We start from the raw sequence: 15533 nt of genomic DNA, 5'->3' as shown, positions 1-15533 counted from the left end.
GTATCTGTATATCTATGCTGTGGCAAGTAATACAAGTATTTGTGTGTCTGCGATCGACTGTTTATTTTGCGCTTTGAGTGAAATACTCCCGACTTCGGCATACTTTGAACCCGGCTTCAGTTGCTAAATTTTCGGCTGCGATTTGACTTATAAAAATAAATAACAACGAGGAGGCAGAGCCTTAAGAAGTATTTTATAGGGACTACTTGCTTACTAATAAAGTGTATTACCCACTTTATGAATTAAAATTCGCACATTTTCCACATTTTCATAAATAATAAAGTGTTGTATGTATATATAAACAACAATATGTTTAAGATAATTTTTATTGAAATTCCTAGTATCCCAATATAAATTATAAGTTTTTTTTAAAACATTACCAATTTTTTTAAATTTTAATCATAATACCTTATTTTCACACCTAACTTGCAGTCGTCATATTTATAAACAAGTTTTTAGCTACACAATTTTTACCTAATTAAATAGGATGTTGAAATTTTTCAAGTGTAGCATTTGTTGAGGATTGAAACCTTGCTTAGCAAACGCTATGGTGTATGTCTTTACTAAATAGCAAATGACATAAACATAAATAAAAGATATACAGAAATTCGTTGTTCCCAACTGATTTAAGCAAATCAAATAAAAATAAAAACAATATTTACATGTATACATATATATATATACAGTTATACAAATCAATGGTAAATTTATAACTTTTTGTATTTATTTTTGAAATCTTTTTGAAACTTGGCAGCACTGTTTTGATATATTCTCTCTCCTCTCTCGTTGTGTTATGCTCGCTTCCATTGCAGTGCCGCTTTCGAGATACATTTGTATCTGCTTCCAGTTCCAGCGCCGCTTGCAGTATTATTGTGGCTTCCAGTTTGCTGGACTGTATGGCCAAGTCAAACAACATCCATTCGCTGAGCGGCTTTCGCTGTTGAATGAGCTGTTTTGCTGCTTTCGTGGAACGACGGCCGCCGGTTCGTCGCGTATCTTTGAGATACAATACCTAAATCGAATCGAATTTTGAATTGCAGCTGTCGTTGTTGCGCGCGTGTTGTTGGTGGAAATTGTGGAATTATAAGCATTATAACTCGTGTGGAAGTGTGAAAGTGAAATAGTTGCACGGAGAGCGACGGAATTGGATGAAAATATAGTTTACTCACGCTCTGTATCGCCGCATCTTTGTATCTATTTTGCGGCCCGCTTCAACAAGTAAACCAACATAAATTAAAAATCAGTGGAGTGGAAGGCGCGTCCTTGAGCTACCCAATTTAAACACCTGTTTTAGAACGAGATACAGATATTCTATAGCGATTTGAGCCACCGAAAGAGATAGCCAGAGTCTGTTAGAAAGAGAAGGGCGGCGAGAGGAGGAGAGAGATGAATAATTTCACAACCACAACAGCAGCCGCACCACCAAAGGAAGCGCTGCCCCGATCAGGACATGTTAATGAGGGTAAGCATGGGTTAGGAACCGAACCGAAGCAAACCATTTCGAAATTGGTTGAACATGAACAATTTCGTACGGGGCCTTGGATAATTGGATATTGATTGGGTTTGAGTTGAGCTATTGAGATGAAGGGGCTAAGGAATTGGGGCGGGGGCATGAGCACCACATAGAAGTGATTAATTTGAGGTCTTTTAAAATTCCTCTTCAACGTTTTCTTCCCCTGACTTGGTATTTCTTTAACGACATGGCCTCTCTTGCGATTTTTAACAAATTTGTTGTATTTGTTTTGTTGTATTGTTTGCATTTATTCATAAACAAAGTCAGAGCCCAGAGATTCGTCGAGAATTCTTCACAAAAAGTTCATTAAATATATATTGACTATACCCTTCTTGCAAAATCTAATGTAAATCAAATTAGGAAATGAAAGAAATTGTTTTTTTCTAATTAATGCTAATATAAAAGGTTTTAGTTCATACATTTTATTCATTTTCGCATTTCTTTCAAGATATTACGGATTATAAATATTCTAACCCCTACCATACCCCATTCGAATATCCATATCCCATTAATTCCACCGATCCGATATCTTTGAATGCCGACATCAGCCAAAAACAAACACTCAAGTTCCCAGAACTTCTCCAGTGTCGTTTGCGCCTTGGGGCTTACATATAAGCTATTTTTCTGTTGATTCAGATGTAAACAAGCCATAGCGAGCACGTTTTCCCTTATCGCATTCGACTTGACCTTATGTAATAAGGAAAAAATGTTACAACATGAAAAGCTGGCTATTCACCTCTTTGAATAAGCTCAATTAATTGAAAGCGAATACGAAATGCTCGATGACAAAGATGTGGCTGTTGTGCAAATCTGTTTGGCTACTATGTGAACAATATTTGTTGTTATGCTAATGAAAAAGATTGCCCGAAGAAGAAAAAATTATACACAGAAAACGCGAGCCGAATAAAACTTTCTCGACTCTCAGTAATAATCACAAGAAGTTGGCGAGTTTCCTCATTTTTTGGGGGGTTTTGAAAGTCTTCATGAGACGATAAACAAAAACAAAGATTGCCAGTCAGCAGCCGAAGAAACCGCATAGCACAGACCAACGACCGAAAGCGGACAAAGCTGTGAAGAAGAGATTTCAGTTGAAAAATAAACAAACACCGAGCTCTTATATAGTTTTCTTTTAGAGCAATTGAGGGGAAGCCGAGCGATCCCCTCTACAGAAAGGGAAAATACATAGTCATTTTCTTCATTTTGGAGGTGCAAAAAATGATTGCCGCGAGCACTTTCCATTTAATGAATGCACCTGAAGAAAAATCCAGTTATCCACCAACACCAAAGCATTATAAAGATTTTGTTTCATAAAAGTACATACACATACTAGCCTAATTAAGTATATTGTAAAATAATGATTACAATAGAAACGGAAATAGGGTTAAAAAAAATGAGTAAGAAAATGAGTAAGGAAAATCTCGTTGAACTCAGAAATCTATTATATTATATTATATTATTATATTAAAAATATGTTTGCTAATTGTTATCAGAAAACTGTCGCTAGTTGAAGCACCATAGACCACCGTATTGGATAAGTTTTTCCCACAGTGCAGACATGCAAAAAGGCTGTTTCCCAGCATTTGTATCTTAAAGATGCAGCGCGTGCAGCAGGCAACAGCTGACGGTTAGCCGAGGGGATTGCAGCCGCTTCATTTGCGCCCAAGCACGCATGACAAAAGACCCCCACAAAGAGTCGGCCCTCGGTTTGAAATAGCCGTGCCTCCGACTGAAACTCACTCAACTGCTGGCCTCTTTTTTTCCTTTTTTTTGCCAACCAGCCCGACTGACTGACAAGTGAAGGGGCTTCTTGCCGAAGAGGGGGCCAGGATAGAAAAGGGGCATCGGGGGAGCAGCAGCCCCAACGGCAAGAAAAACAGCAGCAGTTGCATGACGAGCCGCCTGAATGCAGTTTATTTCTTTCTTGCATTTTTATCGCTGCATGCCAGGAATGATTCACTTGCCAGGCCACGATGACAGGATGTGCGAGTGCCAGGAAGGAGGTATCCTCCATTTGGATTTGGCTCTTAACATTTCTATGGCGATAGCACTTAAAGGAGGCCCAAGCCCCACTCTGCTCCTCTCCCTACTATGGCGCTTTGTCATGACTTGCGTTGGCCTACAAACAACAACTTTTTAAGAGGCCCAAATAATGGAGTTTCCAAGGAGTCCACCTCAAGTGCTGGTGTTTACAAATGAAAGTATGAATAACTAAATTGAGCTATGCAGAATATTGAACTTATAACTATGACATACATTTAGGTAATGTAAAGGATTACCTGCTGCCCCTTTCAGTACGAGAAACTTATTCACGATTTGTTACTTTAAATGTAAGTTTGAAAAACTGAATATAGTCTGAGGTATATGTTGATCTTGTATCATAGCTCATGCAATTTATGTGACTCACAAGTGTAAAAAGCTAAGAACTGATAATATAAGGAATAAATATTTACAAAGTACTTATAGATGTTGACAAAGTAAAAATAATTAACTACAAATATTAAAGAACCAACAACATATACCTGCTTATAAAGCAAACTGAATACAAGCTGTCAGACTAAAAAGCAAACTTCCTCGTTTTAAAAGCAGTGAAAGCTTGACTGACTTAATTCATAAGTATCGTAGCATGAAACAGAAATAAAGCTAATTTGGGCTTTGTTTTGTTGCCACAACACCGCACTTGGATAGACAATTATTGGCCTTTCTGCTATGGATATGCATAACTTGACCCACGAGTGCCTGAGAGGCAATTCAATCAATCAGCGGAAGCCGAAACTGAACCCGAAATGTGAGTTCATTTGAATGAACTGAATTCGGGAGATGATGCAGCCAGGCTAAGGTCAATGTGAGGATGGCTAAATATACTGCCGGTGTGTATCCGTATCTGTATGTGTGTGCCGTATCTGTATCTGTCAGATGCAACATTCAAATAGTCGACATTGCAGGCCGCATTTCTCGTCCAGTGGCAGTGGCATGTTCAACAACCTTGAGTCAGGTTTTTCCACTTTCGGCGCCGCGTCTTCGCTGCTGCAGTTGGCAGTCGTTGCAGTTGCAGTCGTCAAGCGTCAACAGCATTTTTTCCACGCCGCACACACATACTTTCCTGGATTTTGTTTGGGGGCTCTCTCATAAATTTTCCCGTCAAACTGCTTTCTAATTTTGGCTTTCCTCACTTGTTTATAGTTTTTTTAATATATATATGTGCAGAGGTTTATGTATTCATTACCATCCCGGGTTGTGTAACTCTTCACGCGATCGGCGGGCCATTCATGCGTGCTCAACCATCTGAACTTGGTTGCCAATCAGAGAGAATGAATCGGAGAAATGGGGAAAACCAAACCAAACCAAAAGTAAGGTGGCGAAGCCCTGCAAGTGCCAAGAGGCCCAAGCAAAAACACTGGGAACTGTGGACTGGCCAGCAAGGTTAATTGAATGTGGCAGGCAAATTTGTAAAGGTTGCAATGCAAGCAGTTTCGCCCAAATGGCAGCTAAACAATTGTTGCTCCACCTGAATAATTAAGTGCCCTATTTAATTGGGTTTATTTGGAGTGAATATAAACAATTTGGCTATGTTCAGTTGCATTTCCCTTAGCATTTAGCTGCTTATTACCTTTTATATCATATCTTACAATAATCAAAATACAATATGTGTCCAGGATGGACTCTTGAACGCATAACACATTAAAATAATAATAATTATCAACAGTTTTTGATCAACCTTCAGTCAGTTGATTTCTTCTGAAAATTCTTCCCCTTCCCGCCAACTGCTTTCACCCCCGTGGAGAGAATTCGGTAGAAACCTTAAGCTACATGAATCATGCATTTCTTGACTTACTAACCCGTTCTCGGGTCGTTTTTTTTTTTGGTCAAGTCAATAAAATGCTCTTGCTGACCCACTTGCACCACCCATGGTGGTGCGAATTTTTGGGGCAGCAGATGTTAAAAGTGTTTATTTTGGCAAAAACCCGTTCCGGGGCCAGCTAAAAAATGTATGTCTCCCATATGGACCGCCACAATAAGTCAGCTGTCAGTGTTGGGACAGGAAATCGAAAGAATTTCAAATTCGTCGTGTGACTTAATAGCAACTGGCGAATTCAAATGGCACTGGCCATAATTTTCCTAGACTTATATGCTGCACGATTTTAATGACTCGGTCATTTCCTCTATCTTAAAGAAGAAAAATACTGCAACGGCCGCGTATGGAGTACAGTAAGTTGATTTCAGCACAGGTTTTCTTTGTGCCGTTCTCATACACACATTTTTTTGTATTTCTGTATAATTTGTTTTCGTATTTTTGCCCGTTGCCCGTTGTGCATAATAAAAAGCCGCGCTTGCTCGGGGAATTATAACGCAAAAGTGCAGAGACTTAAGAACAACGAGAATATCATATACACACATACTGGCACTTATTCGAGACTTTGTAAGTTATATGCTGAGAGTATGAAACAGCAATACTGAAGCTCATTTTAGAGTTGAACCAAAGATTTGCATACCCTATAAACCTCTATGTAGCATTATTACACTCTCTTAGTGGAAATGGAATATGATTTAATAAGGTACTTCTATTTCTAATAATAATATTCATTTTACAGCTTTTCGAAATTGTTAAAACGAGGTAGTTAGGAACCTATTCTGAGGAGGTACAGGAATCTATGTTTGGAAAACATAAAAATATAACCAAGTCAGACTGATTGTATTGAAACTTCTTATACTTCTAGTAAAGAATACCCTTATTTTGAAGTCATTGCAAACAACTGTCTTGAATTTCTTGAATTTTTCTAGGGTATAAGCATAGTGTTGAGCGATCTGACAGTGGCAAGCAAAGTTGGGAATGGGATTTGGGGGCCGGTGGGGTAAGCAACCTGAGCTGAGCAATCAGGCCGAACCACTCAGCAGACCGAGCGGGCCAAGAAAAGCGTGAGCTTGCAAAAAACTACATACTTTATATTTCAGTTTATGCAGCGGCACAACATTTACTGTTTTTTTTTTAGCAGCATGAACGTGCATATATAGAATCCGCTTAGTTATGTACTTACAGGTATATAGGTGCTTATGTGCAGTCAGAAATCAAACAACTAAATTGATTATGTCTGCAAGTGCAGTTTCATTTCGAATTGCAGTTAATTAAGTGCAATCGACTCTAAATGCATTAGCTGCCCTGAGAGTCCGAACCATAATTCATTTTCAACTGTAGTGTTCTAATTGCCTTCGCCCTTATGGGGTTGAAATCTAGGGCCAGAGTTCAACTAATTGCCAGTTGACAGTTTCAAGTCAAAGAACCTTTAAATTAGTGTCACCATGGGGTGATCGGAGTGTCCAGATAAGGAAGTTATGTACGGCAATAGATGGACATGGAAATGGAAAGAAAAATGAAATGGAAAAAGCTAAGTGAGCTAAGTGTGGGAAGTTCCGGAAAATATGGGCTCTAAAGTGATTAAGTATGAGTTTGTTACAAATATAGTTTTGAAAAGGCATAATGTTTCTGTTTAAGAAGTATTTACAAGGCAGAAAATAGATGGTATGCAGAGCAAACATTGAAAGAATTTAGTATTTTTTATGAGCTTAACTAAAAACATACAAGAAATGCCAAAAATTCATAAATTCAAAAGAAAAAGTTGAGCTGCACCCTTTTTTTAAAAGGCTTCCCTTGCTAACATTGCTTATCAGTAGATCAATTTCATATCTACCCAAACACAAACTATCAGCTCGATAACAAGGCGTACTTGAAATTACAACTTTAACTCGCATCAGGCCAACAACTTTCCCACTTTACCACACTTCCACTTTCCACAGACAGTGACTGAGAGTCGAGGCTGCTAACTAAATGAAATGATAAATGACAGCAACTCAAAAGCAGACAAGAACACCAAACCAGACGGTTCCAATTGCGTAGATCGTCCATTTGTGCACTGCAAAAAAACTTATATGATCATATGAGTTTTCATAGTTTTTAAAGAAATAAAAATTTTTTTAAGCAAGTGATATTTTGTTCGCAATATATTTTTATTAATAATTATAACATCTTTATTTTTGATAAAATGGAAAATTTGTAAACATTAAGATCACTTGCCATTCGTCATTAGGAACTAGATTTCTTCCTAACAATATAGAAATAATATTTCGGAATGCCATTTAATGGCATATTTGATACACATTTTTTCCCAGTGTACGTATATGAGCACACGGCCGAATTCGAATAAAAAGCAAAGCAACAAAAACACATATATAAATAACCCCAAGCGAACCCCAATCCGAATTCTACGCACACAATTAAGAGGCTGTTTATACCACGCTTTCGCTTATCAACGTGAATGATCTCTCTATGGCGGTTAAATCGATCAAAATGCTACCCCAACTTCTACAAAACTTTCCCACTCCAGCTGCACTACATCTTCAATGGAATTCCTTTGTTTCGAGTCCGGGTCTGTCCCCGATTCGAAAGACTGCATCTTGAAGGTGACTCATCGGTTTACCGGGGCATCAAGTGGGGCAAACCGAATTTTACGATCTTGCAGGGCTTCATTAGAGATTTGGCCGGTAATCTGATAGTTGCAGCATTAAATATCACTTGTCATTAGATACTGTAATGTACTGTCATAAAGAAGGCGATTCAAGGTACTCAACTGTTTCTTCTATCGTTTTCTCATTCCAGTGTGCAAGGAGTGGCTCGTGCGAGAGGATGGCGCTCTGGCCTATAAGCTTCAGTCCCAAGAGAGTAAGTACCTGAGTAACTTAATGGCTAACCATTAAGCTAATGCACAAAATCTTTACCCCCAGTTAATGACTTCTACAAGGGAAATCGGTACAGAAACGCAGTTGTTCGCGAGGACTTTCCAACTGCCCTGCACGAACAAATCAAGGAGAAGGAGCAGGCACAGCGAAGAGTGGATGCCTACAGAAGACGTCTGACAGAACAGTGAGTGTTAATAACATTTAAGATAATAATAATATAATATATATAATAATATGGCCAATGTGGATAAGTTACAGCATGACCATTTGAAGCAAATATTTCCGTTTTTATACCTTCATTGCATTCATTAATAACACGAATAAACCATTTCCAAATCTTCTTATTGAAGACTGAAATTCGTGTTGGCAGTTTCTTAATTACCTTATTTGTAATCAGTAATTGTTAAAGGAACAACAGAAATTTGTAAAAGTCATGTGAATCAAAACAATATCTCAACAGGGAGGAGCATGACAAGCGAGTGGCCAAAGAAATAGCTGACAAACTGGAGCGTGATCTGCAGGAGCAGCAGCAAAAGGAGCTGATGCAAAGCGAGTTAATTGCCAAGCAAATGCAGGTGAGTACCGTGGATATCTTGCCAATATCCTATCGCCTGAGTGATATACTCGATTGCAGGAAATCTATGTTAATTTGCCGCCCGTACCGCCGCCAGTCACACGGGACAAGAGTCGTCCGCCGCCCCGTCCCGCCAAAGCAAGTATACACCTGCAACAGCAGCAGCAGACACAACAGACACAGTCGACACAGCAGCAACATCAGCCAGAGCCGAGCACCTCACAGCAGGCTAGATATCACAGTCAGCTGCAGCAGCCGCAGCAGCAACCGTTGCAGCTGCAGCAGCAACACTTCTCACAAACAGACAACTATGTAGGATTATCGCTTATACCAAATATTGTTGACTTGCCGGGGGCAGCAGCAGCATGCACCACTCCCAGTAGAAATGCACAGGCACAAAACCAGCTGTTGGTGAGTGATGTGTTATCATCGCCACAGCAGCAGCAGCAACATCACTCACGTTTTCACCACGCACAGCAGCCGCCGCAGCAGCAACATCAATCATCATCGCCGGCACGTCGGGCACGGGCACCAACAAATGCCACCACATCTGCAACAACTAACATGCCCAGCACTTCATCCATAACTCAGCACCCACCCACACACACCGCACACCCGGCTGACATCGATGAGCTGGTGGACTATGCCGATGTTGCTGACAGCATTCGCGACTACAACATCGCTGCCACGAGCGCGGCAGCAACATCGGCCAGCGTTGTCGATGCAGCTGCAACATCACTCCAGAAACAACGCTCCCCGTCACACGAAAATCTCCTAAGAACCGAACCGAAATTTCAGAAATTGTCACCCGAGAAATACGATCAACTTGTGGGCAATTTCGGTTTGGGATCTGGATCTGTATCGGGATTGGGATCGGGATCGGGATCGGGATCGGCCAAGGCAGCTGAGAGACACATGCAACAACACGCCGATGACATTGAGCTCTATGTGGATCCGTGCGACTATGCGAGTCTGCGGGAGATAGGACTGCCGCTGGAGGAGATCCAGGAGATGAGCAAGAAGCTGAAGCAGGAGCAGAAAGATGAGGTAAAGGGTTTGTTTTGCATGAATCAAGGATTCCTGGTAACCAAGGTGTCCTCTCTTTTAGTTGATGGCTCGCCGTCTGCAGGCAATTGAGTCGAAGGACTGTGTGCGTCAGGAGCACAGGGATCGCCTGCTGGCCATTGAGGCACAGGACAAGGAACTGGCCAAAATGCTGCAGGATAGGGTAAGGTCTTCCTACCTAATATAGAAGTCTTATCCAAGCAGATAATGCAGATAACAAATATATATATTACTAGTCCTGATAAATATAATAAATAGTTATATCAGGGGAAGATTGGATACTAGGAAACAAATTTGAACTACTTTAAAACTAACATAAGTTTTCCCTTTATTCCAAATTTAACTTCCATACTGATGTTCAAAAATTAGATGAATTCCAAAAAATTGTTTTCCTTAAGGTACAACTACTTAGGATTCAAAAAGGTAAATTCAATGTAACATATTTGGTTTCTATCCTTCGAATTGCAGCTATCCATTATCAATCACATTTCAATACTCAAGCTATTTTTGACCAGGCCTGCTTTTGAACATTATACCCTTGCAGAGAATATATAGATTTTATCCAGTATTTTGCAACTATATAAAGTATTTATTCTTGTTATAAATATATACTTGCTGCAAGGGTATGCAGCTTTTATTTTGCGATATTCAAGTTTGCGTTACATATTTACGCCGATATTCATAGACATTTCATTAAAAAATTTCGTTAGTTTCTGTAATGGTTGTTTGCAGAGTTGACATAACAAAAACAAGTTTTTTGTCTTTTTAGGAAAAGGCCAAAGCCAAGAGGGCCAAGGAGAAAGCTCGTCTGCGAAAAACTCAGCAGAAGGAAGCCGCAGAGGCTGCCAATGGAAACGGTAGTCTGCTTTGTGGCACCAATTCCCACTGCGGTCCACTGCTACCACTGCCCCCGGATTGCCTTTCCAGCAATGCCAATCAGTCGCAGGCCGACATCGATGTGGAGGCCTACTCCAATCCCATAGACGTGCTCAACAGTAGTCGTGAACAGCGGCCCCACAACGGACCTTTGACCAATGGCAGCCTGACCAGAGATGGGGGCTCAAGCTCCAATCACAGTTCCATGCAGAGGCAACAAAGGAACATGGTGCCCATAAGGGGCGAAGATGATATCTACACACTGCCCGTGGACAGTTGTAGGCCAGGTCCAAGGCCTCTTTCATTGCACGTGACGGAGGCAATGCCACCAGTTCAAAACCACAACTCCATGACTAGGTGAGTTGAAATATATTCGTTAACAAGTATGTGTCAGATAAATGAAATTGTTTCCGGACCTGAAAAGTTTATATATTCTTGATTACGATTACTAGCAAATACGATCTAGCCATATTTGTATATCCGTATGAACGTCAAGTTCTTGAAAAATATAAAAGTTACATTGATATATAGGTGATATTATCACCTATAACAAATGTTTCTTCTTTTTTGCTTCTATCGATTCGCTAAAACTATCAAACATATTTATATACATTCTCGACTGTCTGAGGGTTGTTAGTAATATTAAATTTATTACTAACAACTACCACCGCTAGGTGGCGCTCGTTATCTCTAGAAAACATTCGCTTTCCTTCATGCATATCCTCGCACTTCTTTTAGTTGAGTGAGGGGTATCTTATAGTCTAGAAACTGTAATTTTACATATGCATTGATTCACTCCCAATTGATCTTCCTATTGGCCCTTCCAAATTCCTTCCAAACACCTTTTTTCCTTGCACCCATACTTATTTTCAAATGCCTAAAGTAACCTTCATTTTATTCTATTTACTACAGGTCCGAACATTATGGATCAGAAGCCGGATCCCACGACAGCTCGCATCAGAGTGGCCAAGACGTATCGCCACACATGAAGTACTCCAAGTCCGGCAATTTCGGTATATATGTATAAACCGACCCTCCGTAAATTGTATCGCTATATATTGATGTGTATTTCCGTTTCAGATCAAAGTGCCAGTCCCACGCCGCCTTACATGCCAATTCAAGGTACTCGAAGATCAAATTCAAGTGAAGATCGTAAAAAAAGGTCCAAGGACAAGTGCACGCATCAGTGAACCATAATCACCTATTCATTACAATGCCTATATACATATATATATATATACTTTTATCGATTTATTCAAATCTCTCTCACATTGTATCTCTAGAACTTAGAAGTAGCTTGTAGTTTAAATACATTTAAATCATGTATAGTTTAATATGTGGTTTCAGTGATAGTTTTGATATACAAAATCATTGGCCTAACAATAAATGTTTTTTAAAAGGAAATAACTAAAATAATTATTATGGAAATGGGCTTTATTGTAAGGGCTTTTAACATTTAAGTAAAGCAATCTTTTGTTAAATTTTTAAAGCTCGATCACTTCTTTCATTTTAAAAACTAATCACAATAAGGGCCAACAATATTTTAACTTCACTTTTGCATAGTTAAATCTGATCGTCAGTTTCGAGAATTTGTTAGCCATTTTTTGCAGACGAACTGCAGCTAGTCTTTCCATTGCAGTCAAAGTGCACCTAAAGTAAGTTCAAAATACTTCTGGCCTCTCTTGTAGATCTATTTTTAGCACAAACATTCTTAGATATCTTTTGTTTGAGAAACCATCTAATGAAGGGGTCAGTAAATCCAATCCAATATCCAATCAATCATAGCCAGCAGCACGGCATATTTCTGTTGAAGAAACTTTAATCTTAGGGAGTACAGATTGTAATAGTTTTGTGTGAGCTTTTACCTTCTGGAGAACTTCTCTGAACTTCCGCTACTTGTGCCTCGCAAGAGAATTCGTCTTTGCCTTATTTTTTTACTAACATCAGCAAGTTTGCGTCCAATACCGGAGATCAAAACTTGTGAAACTGGTATTAAAAGTCACAAGTTAGGGTCTCAGGGAATCAGCCATACAAACATTTGCACATGTCACCAATGCCAATATTTACATATGCCCGGTTGCATTTACATAGGCATTAGGCATTCGTAATGAAATTTAACAATAGTCTGGCTCGGAACACTTTCTTTGTTGCCCACAATCAAAATTTGTTGCACCAGCAACTTTTGTATGGCTGGGGATTGGGTTTAGTAAGTGGTGCAGTTCGATTGGGGTTCTTTAATCAAATGCGGCTTGTAGTCAAGCAAAGAAAGCTAGCACATTGTATAGTATGATGTGTAATTACTACTATACAACCTACTACCTCAATTTGCCAGAGAGAAAAAGGTCCTTGGTGTAGTCCTTTTTGCTAGGTGGTTTGGTTTTTAAAGGATCTTCTGGATATCATTGGTTCGGTTTTTGGTTAAAAAGATGTTGGCAAACAAGAAGAAAAATAATGCGGAGAAATCATATTAAAAACGCTTTTAAAGGAAAAATGTTACATTTGCTTGTCAAATAAAATATACATAAGATGAGTATTTAAGTAAATTAATTTGTTTTGTTATTCAAATTTAATCTGGAGTTTGTTATATCATATGAGTTTTCATATTATGCAGTTTTTGTTTTATTTGTATGATGTTGGATATTTAGTTTCATTTAGTTTTATGATTTATTATTGCTGGTTTAAATATTTCATATTATTGCTATAGTTCGTTTGCCGTTAAGTAGATCGCTATTGATCTTCTATTTAGTCAGCGGTTACATTAGTAGTTATTTATTTTGTATATATTTATATATATGTAACATGGAGTAAGGCTGAAGGCTGGCAACAACCCGGTTGGCAGCGCTGTTGAGCAGCAACATGATTGTCGGAAATCGAAGTTATCGACAATCAGTCATCGAAGGAACGATCGCAAGGCAGCAGTAGAGTTGGGTGGAAGTCAGCGTAGCAGTCAGTCGAGTACTCAGCAGCAGTCGTTCGGTCACAAACTAAGAATACTTTATATAATTACCGCATTTAGAATTAAACTAATAATTAAATTAATAATAATAAACAATCTTACATGGGGGCTCGTCCAGTCCTAAATCGGTTATATGAAGGTGCAGTTGTTTAAAGAAAAAAGACATTGTTGTGTGCGTGGGTATAGTCTTTAAAAGTTGTAAAGTTGTGGCTATATCTATTGCATTTAAAGTTGGAAAAATCAGTTGTACAGATTTTGTTTGAACACAAGTCGGTAAAAGTCGGGAAAGCTGCTAGAGAGAACTGATAAAGTTGAAATTGTCGTGTGCGTGGATTTAGTCTTTAAAGTTGTAAAGTTATGGCTACGTCTACTGCATTGAAAGTTGAAAAAATCGGTTGAACTCATACAGACTCAAGTCGTTTTGCTGTTGTGGAATTTAAAACAATTAAATTGCAAAGGTGGTGAAATTCGTTTCTAACGAAAATCAAAATTTGTCTTTTAACCGGTGGCGCCGTCTGCAAAATCGACTACCGTCGCGCCGTTAGAACATTGTCGTTGTTTGCTGGTGTTAGTGCCTTGTCGCGGAATGTTCACACGTACACCACCTACAAATAAAAAACTTAACACCGACCAAATACAAGCAATTCTAGAGAACGAAAGCGAGGACGAAAGCAGAAAAGAAAAAATGAACGAAGAAGATCAAAAGTTGGCGCCTGTAGGAGAAGCAGAGGCAAAGAAGCAGAATAAAGACGCTAGTGCTAAAGTCGAAGAGAAATTTGAACAAATGATGAATACTCTAACCCAGAGCATGTTGGCAAAATCTAAACAAGAGGGGCAAGTAATTATCGCTGCAGAAAAATTTGAAAAAGTTGTAAGTGACTGTGATGGCAAATCAATTCCTATTAAAAAATGGTTTGAAATTTTTGAGAAAAATGCCGAGGCATATGAACTTTCGGAGAAACAAAAATATGTTCAAGCCAGAAGTAAGATGATTGGATCAGCAGAACTTTTCTTAGAATCTGAATGTGTCAGTGGATACACTGAACTCAAAGAGTTACTAATTGAAGAATTTTCAGGCAGCTATAATAGCGCCGTTATTCACAAAAAGTTGCAAGACAGGAAGAAGAAGAGGGAGGAGACTCTACACGACTATTTGTTACAAATGAAGAAAATAGCAGCCTTAGGTGAAGTTGAAACAGTTGCTTTGATAACTCATATCGTAAACGGCCTCGACATTAAAAAGGAGTATAAGGGTGCTATGCTCCGTTGTAAAACTCTTAAGGAATTAAAGCAAGAATTCGAAATCTACGAGAGTCTGAATATTGTTGACAAGCCGAATATTCAACCAAAACCAAAGCAAATTACACAAGGTGTAAAAGCAGATCACTGCTTCAACTGTGGTTCGAGGGAACACAAACGAAAGGATTGTACACTTCCTACCAAATGTTTCAGCTGTAATCAAGAGGGCCATATCTCAAGCAAGTGTCCGGAAAAAGTAAACAGCATGCGCATTCACGTTGATAGTGCACGAACAAAGCCAGTAATCATAAATGGGATTATCATCAACTGTCTGGTGGACACAGGATCAGATGTGACCATAATTAAAGAAGCTATATTCAAGAAGATGAAAGATGTTGATTTAAACCGCACTGCAACAGTATTGCGAGGTTTGGGAAATGCCTCAACACAGCCGATTGGATGCTTCAGAGCATTAATCAAGACCGACCAGGTGGAAGCAAGCCACAACGTTTTAGTCGTCCACGATTCTAAATTCAGTTGCGATGGAATAGTGGGACACGATTTTATCAGCAAGTTTCGTC

The 15533-nt window shown here is 39.1% G+C and overlaps 1 protein-coding gene and 1 long non-coding RNA gene across 11 annotated transcripts; one reads left to right on the top strand and one right to left on the bottom strand.

Moving 5' to 3' along the window:
- Positions 1–913: 913 nt before the first annotated feature.
- Positions 914–12088, top strand: LOC6614553 (basic-leucine zipper transcription factor A). Of its 10 annotated transcripts, none has more exons than XM_032724404.1 (11): positions 914–1462; positions 8163–8225; positions 8288–8426; positions 8703–8817; positions 8877–9227; positions 9297–9863; positions 9925–10044; positions 10251–10304; positions 10651–11114; positions 11670–11778; positions 11838–12088. In XM_032724404.1, exons 1-11 carry the CDS (start codon positions 1387–1389, stop codon positions 11952–11954), a joined length of 2175 nt encoding a protein of 724 aa, XP_032580295.1. In that variant the 5' UTR covers positions 914–1386; the 3' UTR covers positions 11955–12088. The 10 variants fall into 10 exon arrangements, with proteins under 10 accessions (XP_032580295.1, XP_032580281.1, XP_032580273.1 ...); XM_032724390.1 differs by having other exon boundaries at positions 9294–9863; XM_032724422.1 differs by having other exon boundaries at positions 915–1462; positions 8877–9128; positions 9615–9863.
- LOC116801969 lies at positions 11994–13587 on the bottom strand. Its single transcript, XR_004362351.1, has 2 exons — positions 12623–13587; positions 11994–12561 (listed from the first exon to the last, which is right to left on the bottom strand). It is a non-coding gene; the product is annotated as an uncharacterized LOC116801969 (long non-coding RNA).
- Between the last annotated feature and the right edge of the window lie 1946 nt (positions 13588–15533).

The sequence above is a fragment of the Drosophila sechellia genome, chromosome 2L, assembly GCF_004382195.2.
Source record: "Drosophila sechellia strain sech25 chromosome 2L, ASM438219v1, whole genome shotgun sequence".
Classification (NCBI taxonomy): Eukaryota; Metazoa; Arthropoda; class Insecta; order Diptera; family Drosophilidae; genus Drosophila; species Drosophila sechellia.
The sequence above is the reverse complement of the archived record's forward strand: the minus strand, read 5'-3'. Positions and strand labels throughout refer to the sequence as shown.